Source organism: Trichoderma atroviride, chromosome 7, assembly GCF_020647795.1.
Source record: "Trichoderma atroviride chromosome 7, complete sequence".
Lineage (NCBI taxonomy): Eukaryota > Fungi > Ascomycota > Sordariomycetes > Hypocreales > Hypocreaceae > Trichoderma > Trichoderma atroviride.
The window spans coordinates 1,300,105-1,314,595 of NC_089406.1; the positions used below are offsets into that span (position 1 = coordinate 1,300,105).

The 14,491-nt window shown below is 51.2% G+C and overlaps 5 protein-coding genes across 5 annotated transcripts; 2 read left to right on the top strand and 3 right to left on the bottom strand.

The window, feature by feature from the left end:
- Positions 1 to 763: 763 nt before the first annotated feature.
- Positions 764 to 2,702, bottom strand: TrAtP1_012444 (uncharacterized protein; the record flags this gene model as incomplete). Its single annotated transcript, XM_014090175.2, has 5 exons — positions 764 to 1,930; positions 1,985 to 2,280; positions 2,359 to 2,454; positions 2,518 to 2,597; positions 2,671 to 2,702. 5 exons carry the CDS (start codon positions 2,700 to 2,702, stop codon positions 764 to 766), a joined length of 1,671 nt encoding a protein of 556 aa, XP_013945650.2.
- A 722-nt stretch (positions 2,703 to 3,424) lies between these two features.
- Positions 3,425 to 4,488, top strand: TrAtP1_012445 (uncharacterized protein). The gene is made up of 2 exons (XM_014090174.2): positions 3,425 to 3,579; positions 3,685 to 4,488. The coding sequence occupies exons 1-2, from the start codon at positions 3,558 to 3,560 to the stop codon at positions 4,056 to 4,058; spliced, it is 396 nt and encodes a 131-aa protein (XP_013945649.1). The 5' UTR covers positions 3,425 to 3,557; the 3' UTR covers positions 4,059 to 4,488.
- Positions 4,489 to 5,943: 1,455 nt separating this feature from the next.
- TrAtP1_012446 (uncharacterized protein) lies at positions 5,944 to 7,893 on the top strand. The gene has a single exon (XM_014090173.2). It carries the CDS (start codon positions 6,286 to 6,288, stop codon positions 7,489 to 7,491), a length of 1,206 nt encoding a protein of 401 aa, XP_013945648.2. The 5' UTR covers positions 5,944 to 6,285; the 3' UTR covers positions 7,492 to 7,893.
- Positions 7,894 to 7,956: 63 nt separating this feature from the next.
- TrAtP1_012447 (uncharacterized protein) lies at positions 7,957 to 9,778 on the bottom strand. Its single transcript, XM_014090172.2, has 6 exons — positions 9,647 to 9,778; positions 9,391 to 9,409; positions 9,312 to 9,323; positions 8,892 to 9,175; positions 8,430 to 8,813; positions 7,957 to 8,360 (listed from the first exon to the last, which is right to left on the bottom strand). The coding sequence occupies exons 1-6, from the start codon at positions 9,683 to 9,685 to the stop codon at positions 8,124 to 8,126; spliced, it is 975 nt and encodes a 324-aa protein (XP_013945647.1). The 5' UTR covers positions 9,686 to 9,778; the 3' UTR covers positions 7,957 to 8,123.
- Positions 9,779 to 10,254: 476 nt separating this feature from the next.
- On the bottom strand, positions 10,255 to 14,046 carry TrAtP1_012448 (uncharacterized protein). The gene is made up of 2 exons (XM_014090171.2): positions 13,868 to 14,046; positions 10,255 to 13,557 (listed from the first exon to the last, which is right to left on the bottom strand). The coding sequence occupies exon 2, from the start codon at positions 13,523 to 13,525 to the stop codon at positions 10,865 to 10,867; it is 2,661 nt and encodes an 886-aa protein (XP_013945646.2). The 5' UTR covers positions 13,526 to 13,557; positions 13,868 to 14,046; the 3' UTR covers positions 10,255 to 10,864.
- Between the last annotated feature and the right edge of the window lie 445 nt (positions 14,047 to 14,491).

The following is a 14,491-nucleotide window of genomic DNA, read 5'->3' on the forward strand; positions in this document are numbered from 1 at the left end:
GCCCCTAGGTGCCCTTTTTCGTAACTCTAACCTTTCCTTACACTTATCTATTTTGCGTAAGAGACTTCAGCCATCACATCCATTTCACAAGTTAAGTTGGCAATAACTCAGCGTTGTATCCAATGCCTTTACCCATGGGAAACCAACCATGGTTTGAATGCTTGCATCTTTGCTTGACATTGAAATGTCCATTTGCATCGAATTGCGATGCACTATTTAGAACAGACATGGTTTGATCCATGTCATATACCCTTTCCTTTTCTACTACTTCTTTTAGTTAGCCTCCTATATTCGAGGCATCTGATGATTATCCAAGAAGAATTTGAGCCGTGGAGCGTGGCGCGTACGAGAAAGAGTTGGAACAAGACGGTTGAGAATAATGATCATTTTATTCGTATTGCTACCTATGCAGGCTATTAGGCTCCCATGTATAATGGGACATTCGTAGCGATGCTGTTGAGCAAAGGCTAGCGTTGAATTGATTGCACTTTTTTTTTAACAGACCGTGTCATCTTGATGGTACGTTTGGTATAAAAGATGATATGTATAATTAATGGAATATCAATGTTATTGTTGCTACGGATAGGTATACTTTAAATGATGCGTTTATGAACAGACATTCAAATGCAGCTCCCGATCAGAATGCGCCTGGGATATCAACTCGTACAGTTTCGAAAAAAAAATTATATAAATAAAAGGACGCCATTATAGCGCTGCCATGGCTTGAAAAAGAAAAGAAGAAGAAAGTATATCTGATCGGCGCTCACTCATCTCGCTTGCTATCGGCCATTTCGCCGTTTGAAAGATTCGCCACGGGACCGCTCCCTCTCCGAACACCAACTCCCTTCAACTTCTCAACAGGCTGCTGGATTTCTTCGGTCTTCTTTGCCGCTTCTTTTTCAGACGCAATCTGCACGCGTTGTTCCCGCGCGCGGTGCTGATGGCTCTTGGCATCTTCTCCCGAAGACGCAGTAATAGAAGCGTCGCTCTCGCTGCCCCCGCGCAGGTGGGAGGGCACGTAGGCGGATCCAGCGAGGCTTTCGTGTCGGACGATTTGATACCTGTCGTACTCTTCTACGGTGTGCTCTGCGTCGGTGAAGCTGTTCAGGGCATCGAATACGTGCTGGAACACCTGGGTGTCTACATCGCGAGCCCAGAGGAAATCGAGGTGTTCGTAGTGCGGAATTTCAGTCGCAACGGTCTGTCGCGGAAGCTCTTTCAACATGGATTTGATGTCAACTAGGGAATCGCTGCCGCCGTAAACGAGGACAACAGGCGTTTTGATGTTGCGGGTGGGGTATTTGGCGACTTTTGAGTACTTGCTCGAGGAAGCGACGCTCATGGGCTGGTAGACGTCGTCGTCGTACATCTGGAAGCATTTGTTGCGGATGATCTGGAACCAATGGACAACACTCTTTGTGCTCGTGAAAGAGTAGAGGTGAGGGTATGCAGCAAGCTTCTGGCTCGCAGAGATGTTTTTGGTCTTCCATCCGAATAGGAATGACAGGCCCATGTCGATGAGGCGGGAGAACAGTGGCGGGTATATGAGCGCCTCCCACATGGTGGCGGAGCTGAGAATGGATCGTCTGCCAAACATGAGATACAGGACCGACGGCGAGGCCTTGACGAGGGAGTCGACGACGCCATTTGACAGTCCGGCGGGAGCCATGGCGGGCGCAAGGGCAATGAAAACGTTCACCTGGTGATTTAGCTTGGGGTGGATGGCCAGGGTGGCGAATGCCTGAGCGGTGCCCTGCGAGAAGCCAATGTACGAAAGGCTCTCCTGTCCGGTGGTTTCGAGGATGTATTCGATGCTGTTTGGGATGTCGTAGAAGGCAAATTCGTCAATAGAGAAGTCCCAGAATTTGACCGACGTAGGCGAGCTGTAGATGGACTTCTTGGAGTATTTGTTGCCGCGGTTGTTTCCAAACTGAGCTGGTTAGCAAAAGTTCTTGGCCCAGTTTGAACATGTACTGCTACTCACCCAAACATCAAATCCCCTTTCCACAAGCTCAAACGGCAAGCATCTCTGCTCATCCGTCAAACAGACCCAGACCTCGGAATTCATGAGCAGGCCGTGGTGCATATAGACGACTCGCTTCTTGGTGCTCTTGGGTCCACAGTTGACTTTGAGATTTTCCTCGCCTCGTCGCCACTGCAGGCGGTGCAGGCCGAGCAGAAAGCCATCCTTTGTCTGGACTATGTGCTCTTCTGCTTCGTATCCCCATAATTGACAGAGCTCGACAAAGTCGGACGCATCGCGCACGGACGTGGAAATGGCTGGAAAGAAAGGAGTGTGTAAGCTTAAGAATAATGCTTATCCGGAGGCTATTCGATATATACGGCACAAGAACGAACATTTTTTCTTATCTTCCGCTTTCTGCTGCGCCGGCGAAGAGAATATCTTGAAGAGTTGCCGCGAGGCTCGATAGAGAAAGTTGACAAGAAACGAGGCTAGATGTGTATATAGGGGGTCAGCAGGTTGCTTTGTCTTTCATCTCACAGGGCCGTACTGACGCAATGCTAGAGTAAAGACTCGGATGATCGCTTCGAGACTGACGAGGAAGAAAGAAACAACAATCGAAATGTACTCGGTGCTGTAAAAGGCCATGGCGAATCAGTAAAAAGTGGCGGTATAAAGAGCCCGATTACACGGCAAGATATACATACGCGTGCAGCCTACCGATGAAGGGGAGAGGCATTGCGACGGGAGAAGCGAGGTTTCTTGCTATGGAGACCGTTCCATTATCGTTCTCGTGTTCACAAGGAAAAATTGTGAAGAAGGAAAAGGCAGAAGAAGCGAAATTGGAAAAGACATGGCAGATATGCTTCCAGGGTCTTTAGTCTAAGGGGATCGCGGTGATGTCACATGTAAATCTCCCCAAAGGGTCAGGTGGGCCCTCGATGGTGGCGCGCCAGTGGCCCAATTGGCGGCTTACCCTGGAAAAAGTCCGGGGCAGGCGAGCGACGAGATGGGCCAATCATGGAGTTTGTGCGCAGAGGGGAAAAGCGATGACTGGCGTGCTTGATTTGCATGATCAGCATGTGTAGCGTCAAAGTGTGAGTTGGCAAGTTGTTGGTGCTCATGTGGTTTGTTGTTCGTTGCTAGTAGACGCTTGGGCCGTCATTGACAGCGGAAGAGTGGCACTCTAACGTCTTGGACAGGCCATGGCTTACAAGATGCACGAGTTGTTAAACAATTTTCTTTTGTTTCTTGCTGAACTCATCACCATTAGACTTATAAACGAGTGTAAATTGACAGTAAAACTATGTTACAAAGAATAGGGCTAGATCAGACGAAACTTGCATGTCCCGTCTCATTAATAATGCACCGATCATGGCAGTGGGGCGTCAGAAACTGGTCAAATCAGAGCCTCGATCCTAGCGCCATCCTCAACCCACCAATCACCGCCAATCTTTAGAAGCTCAATCGAACGACTTTTCCGAAAAGCAGCATCAGAAGCCCAGAAGCCACCACCAACTTGACGCTCGAGACAAGGCCGCGACAGCTCATTAACTACTGTATATACACACTTGCACTCGCACATATACCCAATATGCCGTCGTGTCAGGAATTGCGTATGCTTGCCCCTCACCCAATCAGCCAGGACGAGATCCATGCTCTCTCTTAAAACCAAGAGAAGGAGAACACAAAAGATGGAAATTGCTAACAATTCCCAACAGGAGACGCCCTCGCTCAATGCCTCCAGGAATCAGACTGCGTCATGGTCTACCGCAACAAGGCCACCGACTGCCTCCGCGATCCCCTCTACTCGACACTCCCAACCAAGTGCCAACAGCTCAAGAGGGGATATGGCGAATGCAAGCGCGGCCTGGTCGACATGCGCAAGCGTTTCCGCGGACACGTGCCGGTGGAATACCGCAACGTGGAGTCGTCTGATGGGAAGAGCTACCAGCTGTATGCGGGCAAATCTGCGTTTGGCGGCGGCGTCAAGGAGACGGATGGCAACGAGCCGATTCCAAAGGACTGGAGGGAGATTGAGAATGAAAAGTACCGATTGGAGCAGCAGCAGCAGCTCTCCCAGGACAAGAAATAAATAAGGAGAGGAACTGAGGAGGAGATTAAAAGCAAGTAAAAAGCGATTATGGTTCATGGCATGGCGTTATGGCGTTGATTTGGAAGCGGAAAAGACAAGACTTTGCATGATTTGAGTCTCATCTCCGATGCTTACAAGATGGATTTAAGGATTTCTCGCATGGATAGATTTGAGGTAGCTGCTCTTGTTCGATTTGAAGAGGATGAGACACGCTCTTCGGACGAGCCTATGTTCGGGTATAGACTTGTACTTGTATTATAAGGTAGGCGGGCATTGGTGGAATCCTGTACGATATATGTATATTAGCAGCAGAAAAAGTCCTTCTCACATCACAGCAACGTTGGCAACCTGAGCATAATATTTCCAGGAAATAATTAGTTTTCAGGATAGTAAACGGCCAATTCGTATGGCATCAATCTGCAGCGTAAAGAGATTTGGATTGCAGGCTGTCCACTTTTACTCCGCCTTTATACAAGGCCACAAGGCAGGTAGTCATCTCGAACTCGCAGAATCCCATCCGAATAAGCCCATGGTTTGCATCAGGTTGTGCTCTCTTTTAACCTCCTTAGATGCTCTGCTGTTTTCAAGTGTCGATGGTTCTAACTTGTCTCGTCACCATCATATCAGACTTGGACTAGCTTGGCTTGCCAAGTTGCGAACAATCGCCGAGTTTACTGCTTCATCTCAAGAGGTGGGCCTAAAGTTCTTTCATGAGGTCTGAAATGAGCAAGTGGAGCTGGCGAGGGGCAGAGACCTAACCTATACGTTGACATGAAAATGTGTATTTCGTTATCTGGGGTTCGGAAAATTGATTACTCACGAAAACAAGCCTCCATTAATCGAAGTTATGATATATCATGCCACAGCCTCTTTTATATTTTCTTTTCTAAATTAACCATCTTCGTGGAAGTTTTTCTCAGCATTTGGATAACAACTTAGACTTATCAAGCAATACTAATACACTTGGAAGAGTCCCTAGACACCCAATGAAAACTTGATCGTCTACAAACATCATCTCTTTCTCACTCTCCTCATATATCCGATCCCCAAACAACAATAGTCTTCGAGGACCTCCATATCACATCTCAAAACCAGCATGCAATTACAGCAACAGTCCAGACAATTCCACGTAATGCTGCGCTCGGATCGGCGCCCGCCAACCGCCGTCCCACGTGCGTCCCCAGATGCCGATATCCGTTCAGAACAGCACTAATCAAAGCCATCAAACACGCGTATTTCAACACGCAGAGAAGGGGAAAAAAGGGAGACAAGATTCATGGCTCTTTACAGCCCTACATACTCTGCAGTATCGGTAAATATCGACATCAAATCAGTCACCTTATTCAGTAGCCTATTGTTCACCATCTTCAGCTCAAATCCCTATACAGAGCAGACTACAGTATCGCAGCACGCGCTCCATATCAGCCCCAACACCACCATGGTCCCCTGCACTTTCAACTTCAATAGTCGTACCCGCTCCCCTCCTCCCCCTGGCCCTGACTCGCCCTTAATCGCCTAGCTGCCCAGGCCGATAAACCCCAAGAGCTCGAGCGACAAGTCCCAGAAGAGGTCTTAGGGTCTTGGCATTCCCGCCGTTGTCGTCATCAAACCTGCCCAAAACACCCCCGTTGCGGCGCCTACACGGCTTAGACGGCAGATTTGTCCTGTAGCTAACATCCTGTACTGTACAGTACCATACACACGTACATGCGGCAGATGGGCAGATTAGTATGGGGGATTTTGCTTTTCTGCTTGTGAGAGATGCAAGGCAAACCCTGCAGAAGGCGACGCGTAATGTAGTTACACTTTGCGTGTATATTTGGACTAAAATAGAAGTCGCTAACGTGACCAGGCTGAAGGTGGAAAAAACCAAAATGAAGGAAGCTTCCCCTTTAATAGATGGTCAATATCTGTTAATACCTCGAGCTAGTATTGCCTATTTACCCTTTTATCTTGTTCTTTTCATCTTTTTTTTTGCTCCCCTCCATTTCCTCCCTTCAACAACATCGGCCGTGTCTCTCATCGGCCTTCGTTGCCGCTCACTATACCCTCCCTTTTCTCCAGCCGTTCCACCTGTATACTCCTTCATGGCTTCAGTTCCTCGGTGAAGAATACTTTCTCTCCTCCATTACCGTGCCGAAATAGCTCTAGTACAAACAGACGTAGAAAAACACCACCCACAAAACAAGCCAGCGGGAACGGGCCAAAATCGCCACACCCGCCCGCCATGGCGCAACCACAGCAACGCCGGCGAATCCTCTTCATCGCGGCCCTTTTCTTCTTCATCGCCAGCGCCCTCTTATGCGTCACGCGACTCTACAACATGTCCTTTATCCGCGAATCCAAGGACAACAGCAACAACAAGCCTCTGCCTGTCCTGCCGCCGCGGCCTGCCCACCACGTCGAAATCACCGACGCCGATCGGCCCATGACTTATGGCACTTTCCGGCGTCCCAGCATGGACGGCCTCACGCTCATGGCTAACCTGTCCGATGAACTCGTCCCTACCTTTGAGAATAAGCGGCGCCTTATTATTGTGGGCGACATCCACGGCATGGACGCCTCCCTCGAGACGCTGCTCAAAAAAGTCGACTTCAACACCAACAAGGACCACCTCATTGCCGCCGGCGACATGATCAACAAGGGCCCCGACTCAGCTGGCGTCATCTCCCGCCTCATGAGCCTCAACGCCAGTGCCGTCCGCGGCAACCACGAAGACCGCATCCTGCTCTCCCTCGCAGAGGCCGAGAACCTCAGCGGCGTCAGCAAGGACCTCGCATCACCGCATGAAGAAGACCGCCGCGGCCAGACCGAGTTCCTCGCCACGGGCCGCAAGCTGAAGAAGGAACACGTCGAGTGGCTCTCCAAGCTGCCCGTCATCCTCGCCGTCGAGCCGCTCAACATGTTCATCGTCCACGCGGGCCTCGTCCCGGGCGTCAAGCCCGAGCTGCAGGACCCGTGGGCCGTCATGAACATGCGCACCTTGATCTACCCTCGCGAAAAGTTGCGCGGTAAAGGCGGCAGAAAGTCAAGTCGCAGCGACGACGACGACGACGACGACAACGAGGAAGAAGCAGCAGCAGCAGAAGCACCGCCCCCCGAAGAAGAGGAAGAAGGCGAAACTCTCGAATCCATCCAGCAAAAAGACGCCTACACAGACCGCGACACAATCATCCCCATCGAAGGCCGCGACGGCGAAAAGTGGTCCAACGCATGGAACCACTTCCAGAAGCGCCTCAAGAAATCCCATCGCCACACCGTCGTCTACGGCCACGACGCCAAGAGGGGCTTCCGCGAGGACAAGTACTCGATCGGGCTCGACTCTGGCTGCGTTCGGGGAGGTGCCCTGACGGCGATGGTGGTGGAGGGCAAAGAAGGGTCCAAGAAGGGGTTTACGCATACGATTGTTCAGGTGCATTGCAAGGAGCCTTGAAGCGGAATTTTTCGGTTTCCTTTTCTGAGTTTTTATTAAAGAGAAATGCTTTAATCTTGTTTTAAAGGGCTATTGGGATCCAACATGCTGTTGTGGATTAAAGAAAAAAGAGGTTTCTTTGGTTATGGACTTGTCATCTCTTGCCAGATTGGGACTCACATATACTCGAGAATGGGGATGAAGGATGAGGGATGGGGGATCTGGATCTGGATTTGGATTTGGATTTGGATCTTGGATTCAGCAAACAGCAACGGCAGCATTATCGGCGTTTTGTTCTTTCTTCCTAACTTGCATTTATGAGAATGATGGCAAGATTTAGATACCACATCGAGTTGTGTTTAGGGAATATCAAAGTGACGGATAGTATATAGCTCTTGTACAATATAATAAACAATGTGCGATACAAGCTATACCATTTGTAACGCGTTTCATCAAGCATCAACAAGTTTTCCCAATTTTTTTTTTCATTTGCTAAATTTCTACAAGAGCTTTTTCAAAAGGCATAGATAACAAACATAAAGGGAATCGTGGGTCTCCATATTCACATTTTGAAAGACCTTTTTCATACGTTCTTATCAACAGCCCAAAAAATCAAACCAAAAAAACCCAATTTTGCCTCCTAGCGGCTTTATTTACGCAGACAGCTTCTGCTTGAGGATGTCCTTGAGGGTGACGGCATCGGCGGCAAACTTGCTGATACCCTCGCGCAGCTTCTCGACGGCCATCTGGTCCTCGTTGAAGTCGAATCGGAAGAGGGCCTCGTCGTTGATGTAGGACTTCTTCTCGAGGTTCAGAGAAGAGGCGCCGGCAGCGTCCAGCTTCTTGGGGACGGCCTCGTTGGAGTTGAGGAGCTCCTCGAGCAGGTTGGGCTAAACAAGGGCAGCATGTTAGTCATGTATAAAACAAGTTCGAAAATGGGATTGATTGTGAGTTCTTACGGAAATGGTCAGGTAGTCGCAGCCAGCGAGCTCAGTGATCTCGCCAGTGTTTCGGAAAGAAGCTCCCATGACAATGGTCTTGTAGCCAAACTTCTTGTAGTAGTTGTAGATGTTCTTGACGGAGGCGACACCGGGGTCCTCCTCCTTCTTGTACTCCTTCTTGGTGCTGGCCTTGAACCAGTCAAGGATGCGGCCGACGAAGGGAGAGATGAGGAAAGCACCGGCCTCGGCGGCGGCGATGGCCTGGGTCTGGGAGAACATGAGGGTCAGGTTGCAGTTGATGCCGTGGTCACGCTGGAGGATCTCGGCGGCCTTGATGCCCTCCCAGGTGGAGGCAATCTTGATCAGGATACGCTCCTTGGGGATACCCTGCTCCTTGTAGAGCTATATTTCACAGAGAAGAGAGAAATGGTTAGTCTTCTTTTCCGGCTCTGATCTAGAGAATTGCTTGTCGAGCCTTACCTGGATGATGTGCAGAGCCTTGTTGACAGACTCCTTGGTGTCGAAGGAGAATCGAGCGTCGACCTCGGTGGAGACCTTGCCGGGGATGATGGAGAGAATCTCACGGCCGAACTCGACCAGCAGGCGATCGAGAGCGTGGTCGACCTGGCTGTCAATGTCGCCACCCTCCTTCTTGCCGTAGGCGATGGCGGCATCTATCAGCTTGGCGTACTCGGGCTTCTTGGAGGCGGCCAGGATGAGAGAAGGGTTGGTGGTGGCATCCTGAGGCTTGTACTTGCCAATGGCTGTTGAAAAGCATTCTTGTTAGCTTCTTGTTCTGATGGAACAATTCCTTGGGGGGGGAAGGGGAAGGCAGGGCACTGCATATAGCAGCTTGCAAAAGCAATGCCCGGGTATTTCATCGACGAGAGCAATACTAACCAGCAAAGTCACCTATGAAAGAAACGGTTAGTCGAGCTGGAACAAATCGCGGTTGGGCGGATGGTGCGGGAATAATTACCAGTGTCAGAAACGACAACCTGTTTGTCGCCAAAAAGTCAATTGTCAGTACATGTTGCAGGCAGTTACTCAGGAATAGCATTGCGAGTTATTGCGGCTCCCCCAAACGTGGACGAAGCAGCATTGCCGGTCGACAACTTTGAGAGCAACACCCGAGCCGGGCGCCGAAGCTCCCAACAGCTGCTTCGCCCCTCGCTTGGAGGGGTAGGTATTGTGGTTTGATTTTGGCGGGGTAGAGAGAAGGGGAGGGAACATACGGTGCCAGAGGCCTTGAGCTGTTCAAGAGAGCTGGACATATTGAATGTGAATTGGTGTGATTAAAAAGTTAGAAGGATAATGCAGTCGACGGGACAGAGGCGATTGTGGTGTTGGGAGAAGGAGAGTTTGGAGGGACTGGCTGCGACGAGATATATTGGATACTTGTACTCGCTGCCGGCATCTGGTTGCTACAGCCAGCTCCGGCGCCAGTTTCGCCCCCCCTTGGGTGCACGGAGTGGGGGTGCCATTAAGTCATAGTGGCCCTGCGGCCTTGCCTTAGCAATTACCTCAGGCAGTCTTAGTCACGCAAAGTTCCGCCAAAGTTCCCAGCAGCTGCCGGGCCTGGATCCAGCCAGTCAAGACGAGCCGGCCAGTGGCATGCGCCGTTGGTTCGCGGGCCTTGGCCGCTATTTTGCCGGGCTATAGGCATTCATACTTGCGCTTCTAGGTACCTAGGTATGTAATGCAGGCCTAAAAGTTGTTGAACCGGTCACCGGGGGCCTCTCAACGGGTCGCCTCCTCTGCGGCTCCACCTACCGCCGGAACTTTGGGAACCTTTTTGCAAGGCGCCAATTGGCAGACGCTTGCTGGAACTCCGTGGAATACGCGGGAACCTCGCGGGCCGCCCGTTGCGCCTCGGAGCTGGGGGCTGCAAGGCTGCTGGCGACGGTGCAGCATGATGTGATGAGCATGACATGCTCGGCGGTGCTGCATTGCTCACATAGATGGAAACCGGCCTCGCCCGGCTGCGCGTGTCCTGGTCGGGTCGCTTTCTTTTAATAAGTTATGAGACGCAGCTGACCAACAGGATGCAGTTTGAGTCCCCCGGACCCTTTCCGCCGTGTCCGCTTGTAATTGCTTCGTCAGGATATCGTTTCTTCCCGTCAAGGGATCAACGACGATATCATCATCATGTGCACCTGGCTCGGCTCTTTCCGATAGCTTGACCCACCACTGTCTCGTTCGCCTCTCAATGTCAAAATTATGTGTTCCAGCCAGATTCTCCTAGCTTGAAGAAAATTCCAAAGGTCGTCCTGGATTGATATAACAAGATACTTTTTTTTTTGATAAACCATCTTCTTTGTACTGACGTATCGTCGGGAATGCAATTTCTCGCTTTATGCTATGTAAACTATAAAAAGAAAGAAAATCCCTAGTTGAAAGAACCTCCCCTCCTTTTTACCCCCAAACATTTTTTTATATCTTCCGTTGCCCATTTAGTCTTCCGTGATATCGCCATACTCCCACATACCCTGCCTGTCCTGCTTTGCCTGGCCCTCGACTTCCCGCAGGTGCTTCAGGCACGACTCAAAAGCCTTGCTACGCTCCCATGCCTTGAGCTTCTTGGGCACCATGCCGTATCCGCTGACTACAATCTCCTTATTGATGGAGTCATTGGGTCCGGGCAGAGAGCCATCTCCCTTGGTGTCATAGAGCGTGATGTAGCTAATGTTCTCCTTGCTGTCGATAAGATCAAAGTTGGCAACCAGGCGCTTACCCTCAGTCAGCTCATAGATCAAGCCGATAGCATCCTCAAAGTAGTGCGCGGCGGTGGGCAGCTGCACAAACGACAGCGATGCATCGATGGCTTGGGCCTTGAGCTTCTGGACACCAAACTTGGTCTGGTCCAAGGACCGTAGGCTGGACCAAGCAATCTTCTCGCTGTTGCCGTAGTCCACATACACAACCTCTGCCTGCTTGGCTGTGCGGTCATTGGCTCGGACTCGCGCACGGTACCACTGGCCATCGGCTGAGAACTTGGCAGACACGAATTCTCCAGTCTTGGGAGCGTCTGCGAGGGGCTTGCTGTTCTTGGAATCGATGTGGAACTTTCGGAATTCGCTCATCAGAGATTCCAAAGCTGCTGTGCCCTTTCCAATCTCTTGAATCTTGAGTCTTCCGTTTCCATCAATGTTGGTAATGATAACGTCTCGGTAATCAGCCGGCTTCTTGTCCAGCGTGACTTCCGCCTCGGGAGCGCCGTTCTCCTCAGCACCCTCATCGGCATTTTCCTCCTCTTGTGAAGGGTCATAGTCATGCCACAAACCATTCCTGGCCTCCTTTGCCTTCTTCTCGGCCGCGAAAAGCTCGACAGAGTTTCCTGACTTCTCGGCAGAGTAGGCGTGTACTGAGGCCAAGCCCTCTTCAATAAGGACCTTGGCAAAGTTTTCACGGCCAATGTACAGTTCGCCGATGAATCCACCGACCTTGTCCATATCATGAATATTCACCTCGCAGTCCCTCTGGTTGCAGCGTCGGTTGGCCAGGTCGAGAGCCTCCTTGCCGAAAGGCTCGCCACCTTGTCCATCAGCACGAGGGGCTCTTGGGGCGCGGATACCACCCAGAACCAAGGTAAGCTTGACGTTCTCGCGGGGAATAAGGATGGTGAATCGAGAACCGGCCTTGCAAAAGTCAACAATAGCAGGCACTCTCTTCTGACGCTGTAGTGTAGCAAGCATAATCTTGGCTTTCTGAGTGTTTTCTGAGAGATCCAGGTACTGCTTAGCCTTTTGAGGCTTTCCAGACCACATGCCCTTCGTCTCCTCCTTGGCCTTCTCTTGAGCCACAAGAAGCTCGTCGTAGTTGGGTGCCCTATCGGTATCATCTTTCCTGTGTCTAATGACAGAAGCCCAGCCAGCTTCTACCAGCGCAAGACCAATGTTCTTGCCCTTTTCCGTAATTGTGGCCACGTCTCTGGCCTCGAAGCCTTCGGATGGGGGCTTGGTTCCATCAACGCTGACCTTGACGTGCTTTCCAATCAATTTTGATCTCAGGAATTCCTTTGCCTCGTCTCTGAAGGGGCTCTCGGAGGGCTCGTTGGTTCGAGGCCCACGGATGCTGCTGAAGCTGATCCTCTTCTCTGCGCTGTCGCCCTTGGCCTTGACCAGAATGGTATCGGCACCAATGATCTTGGTGACGGTCATCTCCTTGTCTCCAGTCTCTGCCTTGACAACGTGATGCTTGTGTAGGCGAATCTTTTGGGACTGAGCCTTCTTCTCGGCGGCTCTCAGAGGAGCCATCTTCTCTCCTAGCATGGTAGAATGGAAGTCATTGCACCTGGCCAATCCCTCCTGGAGCAGGAAATCGGCAATGTTGCCTCGGGGGTGAATGACATTGGCAATGAGCTGTCCCTGAGCGCTAGCACCAACAATCTCAACCTTGACCTGGCGCTGGAGCAACCTTGTCTCGACGAATGCTTTGGCCTCGTTTCCATACTCCTCGGCAGGCTGTGTGGCACCGGAAGAAGGAAGCGTGCGCTCGGTGGATGGAGTTCGAACACCGGCAAGGAGAGTCAGTGGCTGCACATGCTTCTTATCAGAAAGCAACAAGCGAACCAGCAATCGGTCACCGCTCAGCACTCTCTCGACAATACCGTCTACGGTCTTGCCTTTCCACTGTGTCAGGAATTCAGGGCCGCCCAGGTCGTTCTGAACCTCGATGGTGCCGTTGACGCCTGACCACAGACCCTTGGAGCTGGACTTGGCCTCAGATTCAAGGGATCGAAGCGTCTCGAGCCTATCGAGAAGCTCTTCAGATTCCTCCTTGCGGCCTGCATCCTCGCGGACCTTTAGCCAGCCAGCCTTGATAAGTTCATCGGGAAGCAGAGTTCCATCTTTGAGCTGAGCTGTACCAAACTCTCGGCCGGTCGTGGGAATGGTGTAGAGGACTGTGCATTGGACAGGCTTGCCAACAACGAGATTTCGAAGATATTCGCGCGATTGGAAAGCAAAAGGCTCGTCCCCCTCTCGCTTCAGGTGAGGGGCCGAAACATATGCCAGGGAGAACGTGCGTTCGGCCGTGGGGTTGTTGGGGCTGGTCAGGATCAAGGTGTCGCCGCTCAAGACACTCTTGACGTTGCCGATAAAGGTCTTCGACATGATGGGCCAGTAAGGTGAAGACAAGGGGAAACCTAATTGGAGTAGGGGTTTTGATTAGCCAAGGCTGAATGCTTCGAAGAGAGGTGGCTTGATTGTGTGGTTTTGCCATGGTTTAGATGTTTCAAGCAGAGATGGGGAAATGAGCAGCAATTTGCTGCGAGTAGGATAGGAGCCTGGAGCCATTGAAGCGAAGCTGCATGTAGACTGCAATTGAGTCGTCCAAAGGGACTGGACTGGCAGAACAGAGCAGAACTGATGTCACCACCAGGCGGAGAAAGAGGCACAACAGTTGGGAATAGCAGTGGCATGACTGCGGGCATGGCTTGGGGGTTCCCAACATACCTGAGCGGAGGACCGAAGAAGAGATGGGATTGTGTTTGAGGGTCTACCAAGCCGAATCTAAGCTTGGAAAGATGAATTGAGCAACAAAAGAGCAGATTGCAGAGCTGATGGAGGAAGCAGCTTTGTCGTGTGCCTTTGGGCAAGGTGTCAAGTCTCTTAGTGCCGAGTACCTCTCCTAGGCCGCGGCCTTGAAAGCTACAGGTGGCTTCACTGTGGGACAGGGGCCTTTTGCGTGCTATGGCCCCGAAATAGACAACTAAGCCAAATCGGAGGCGCGGGGCAGAAAGGTTGGTGGCGCAAGGGGCGCTGGCAAGGAGGGGCACAATGAAATTGCCTATACCGAGCTGTGGGCAGCCAGATTGTGTTACACAGCATGCAAAGGCGCTGGCCAGGACAATGTGCTCATAGGATGGGCCATGTGGTTTTCAAGTACGAACCACTGCAGCTGTCCGCGCTATAGATGGATAGATGATGTACTTGCACGTAAATGGGATGGAAGCAGCAGCACGAGGCAGTCCCTTTGTGGTGTAATTGCGCCGATAATACATTCGTTTTTACCCCTCCATGGTCAGCTATCACAGCTATTCAAAGGATAGAATTGCTTTACGAGATGCGAATGACATA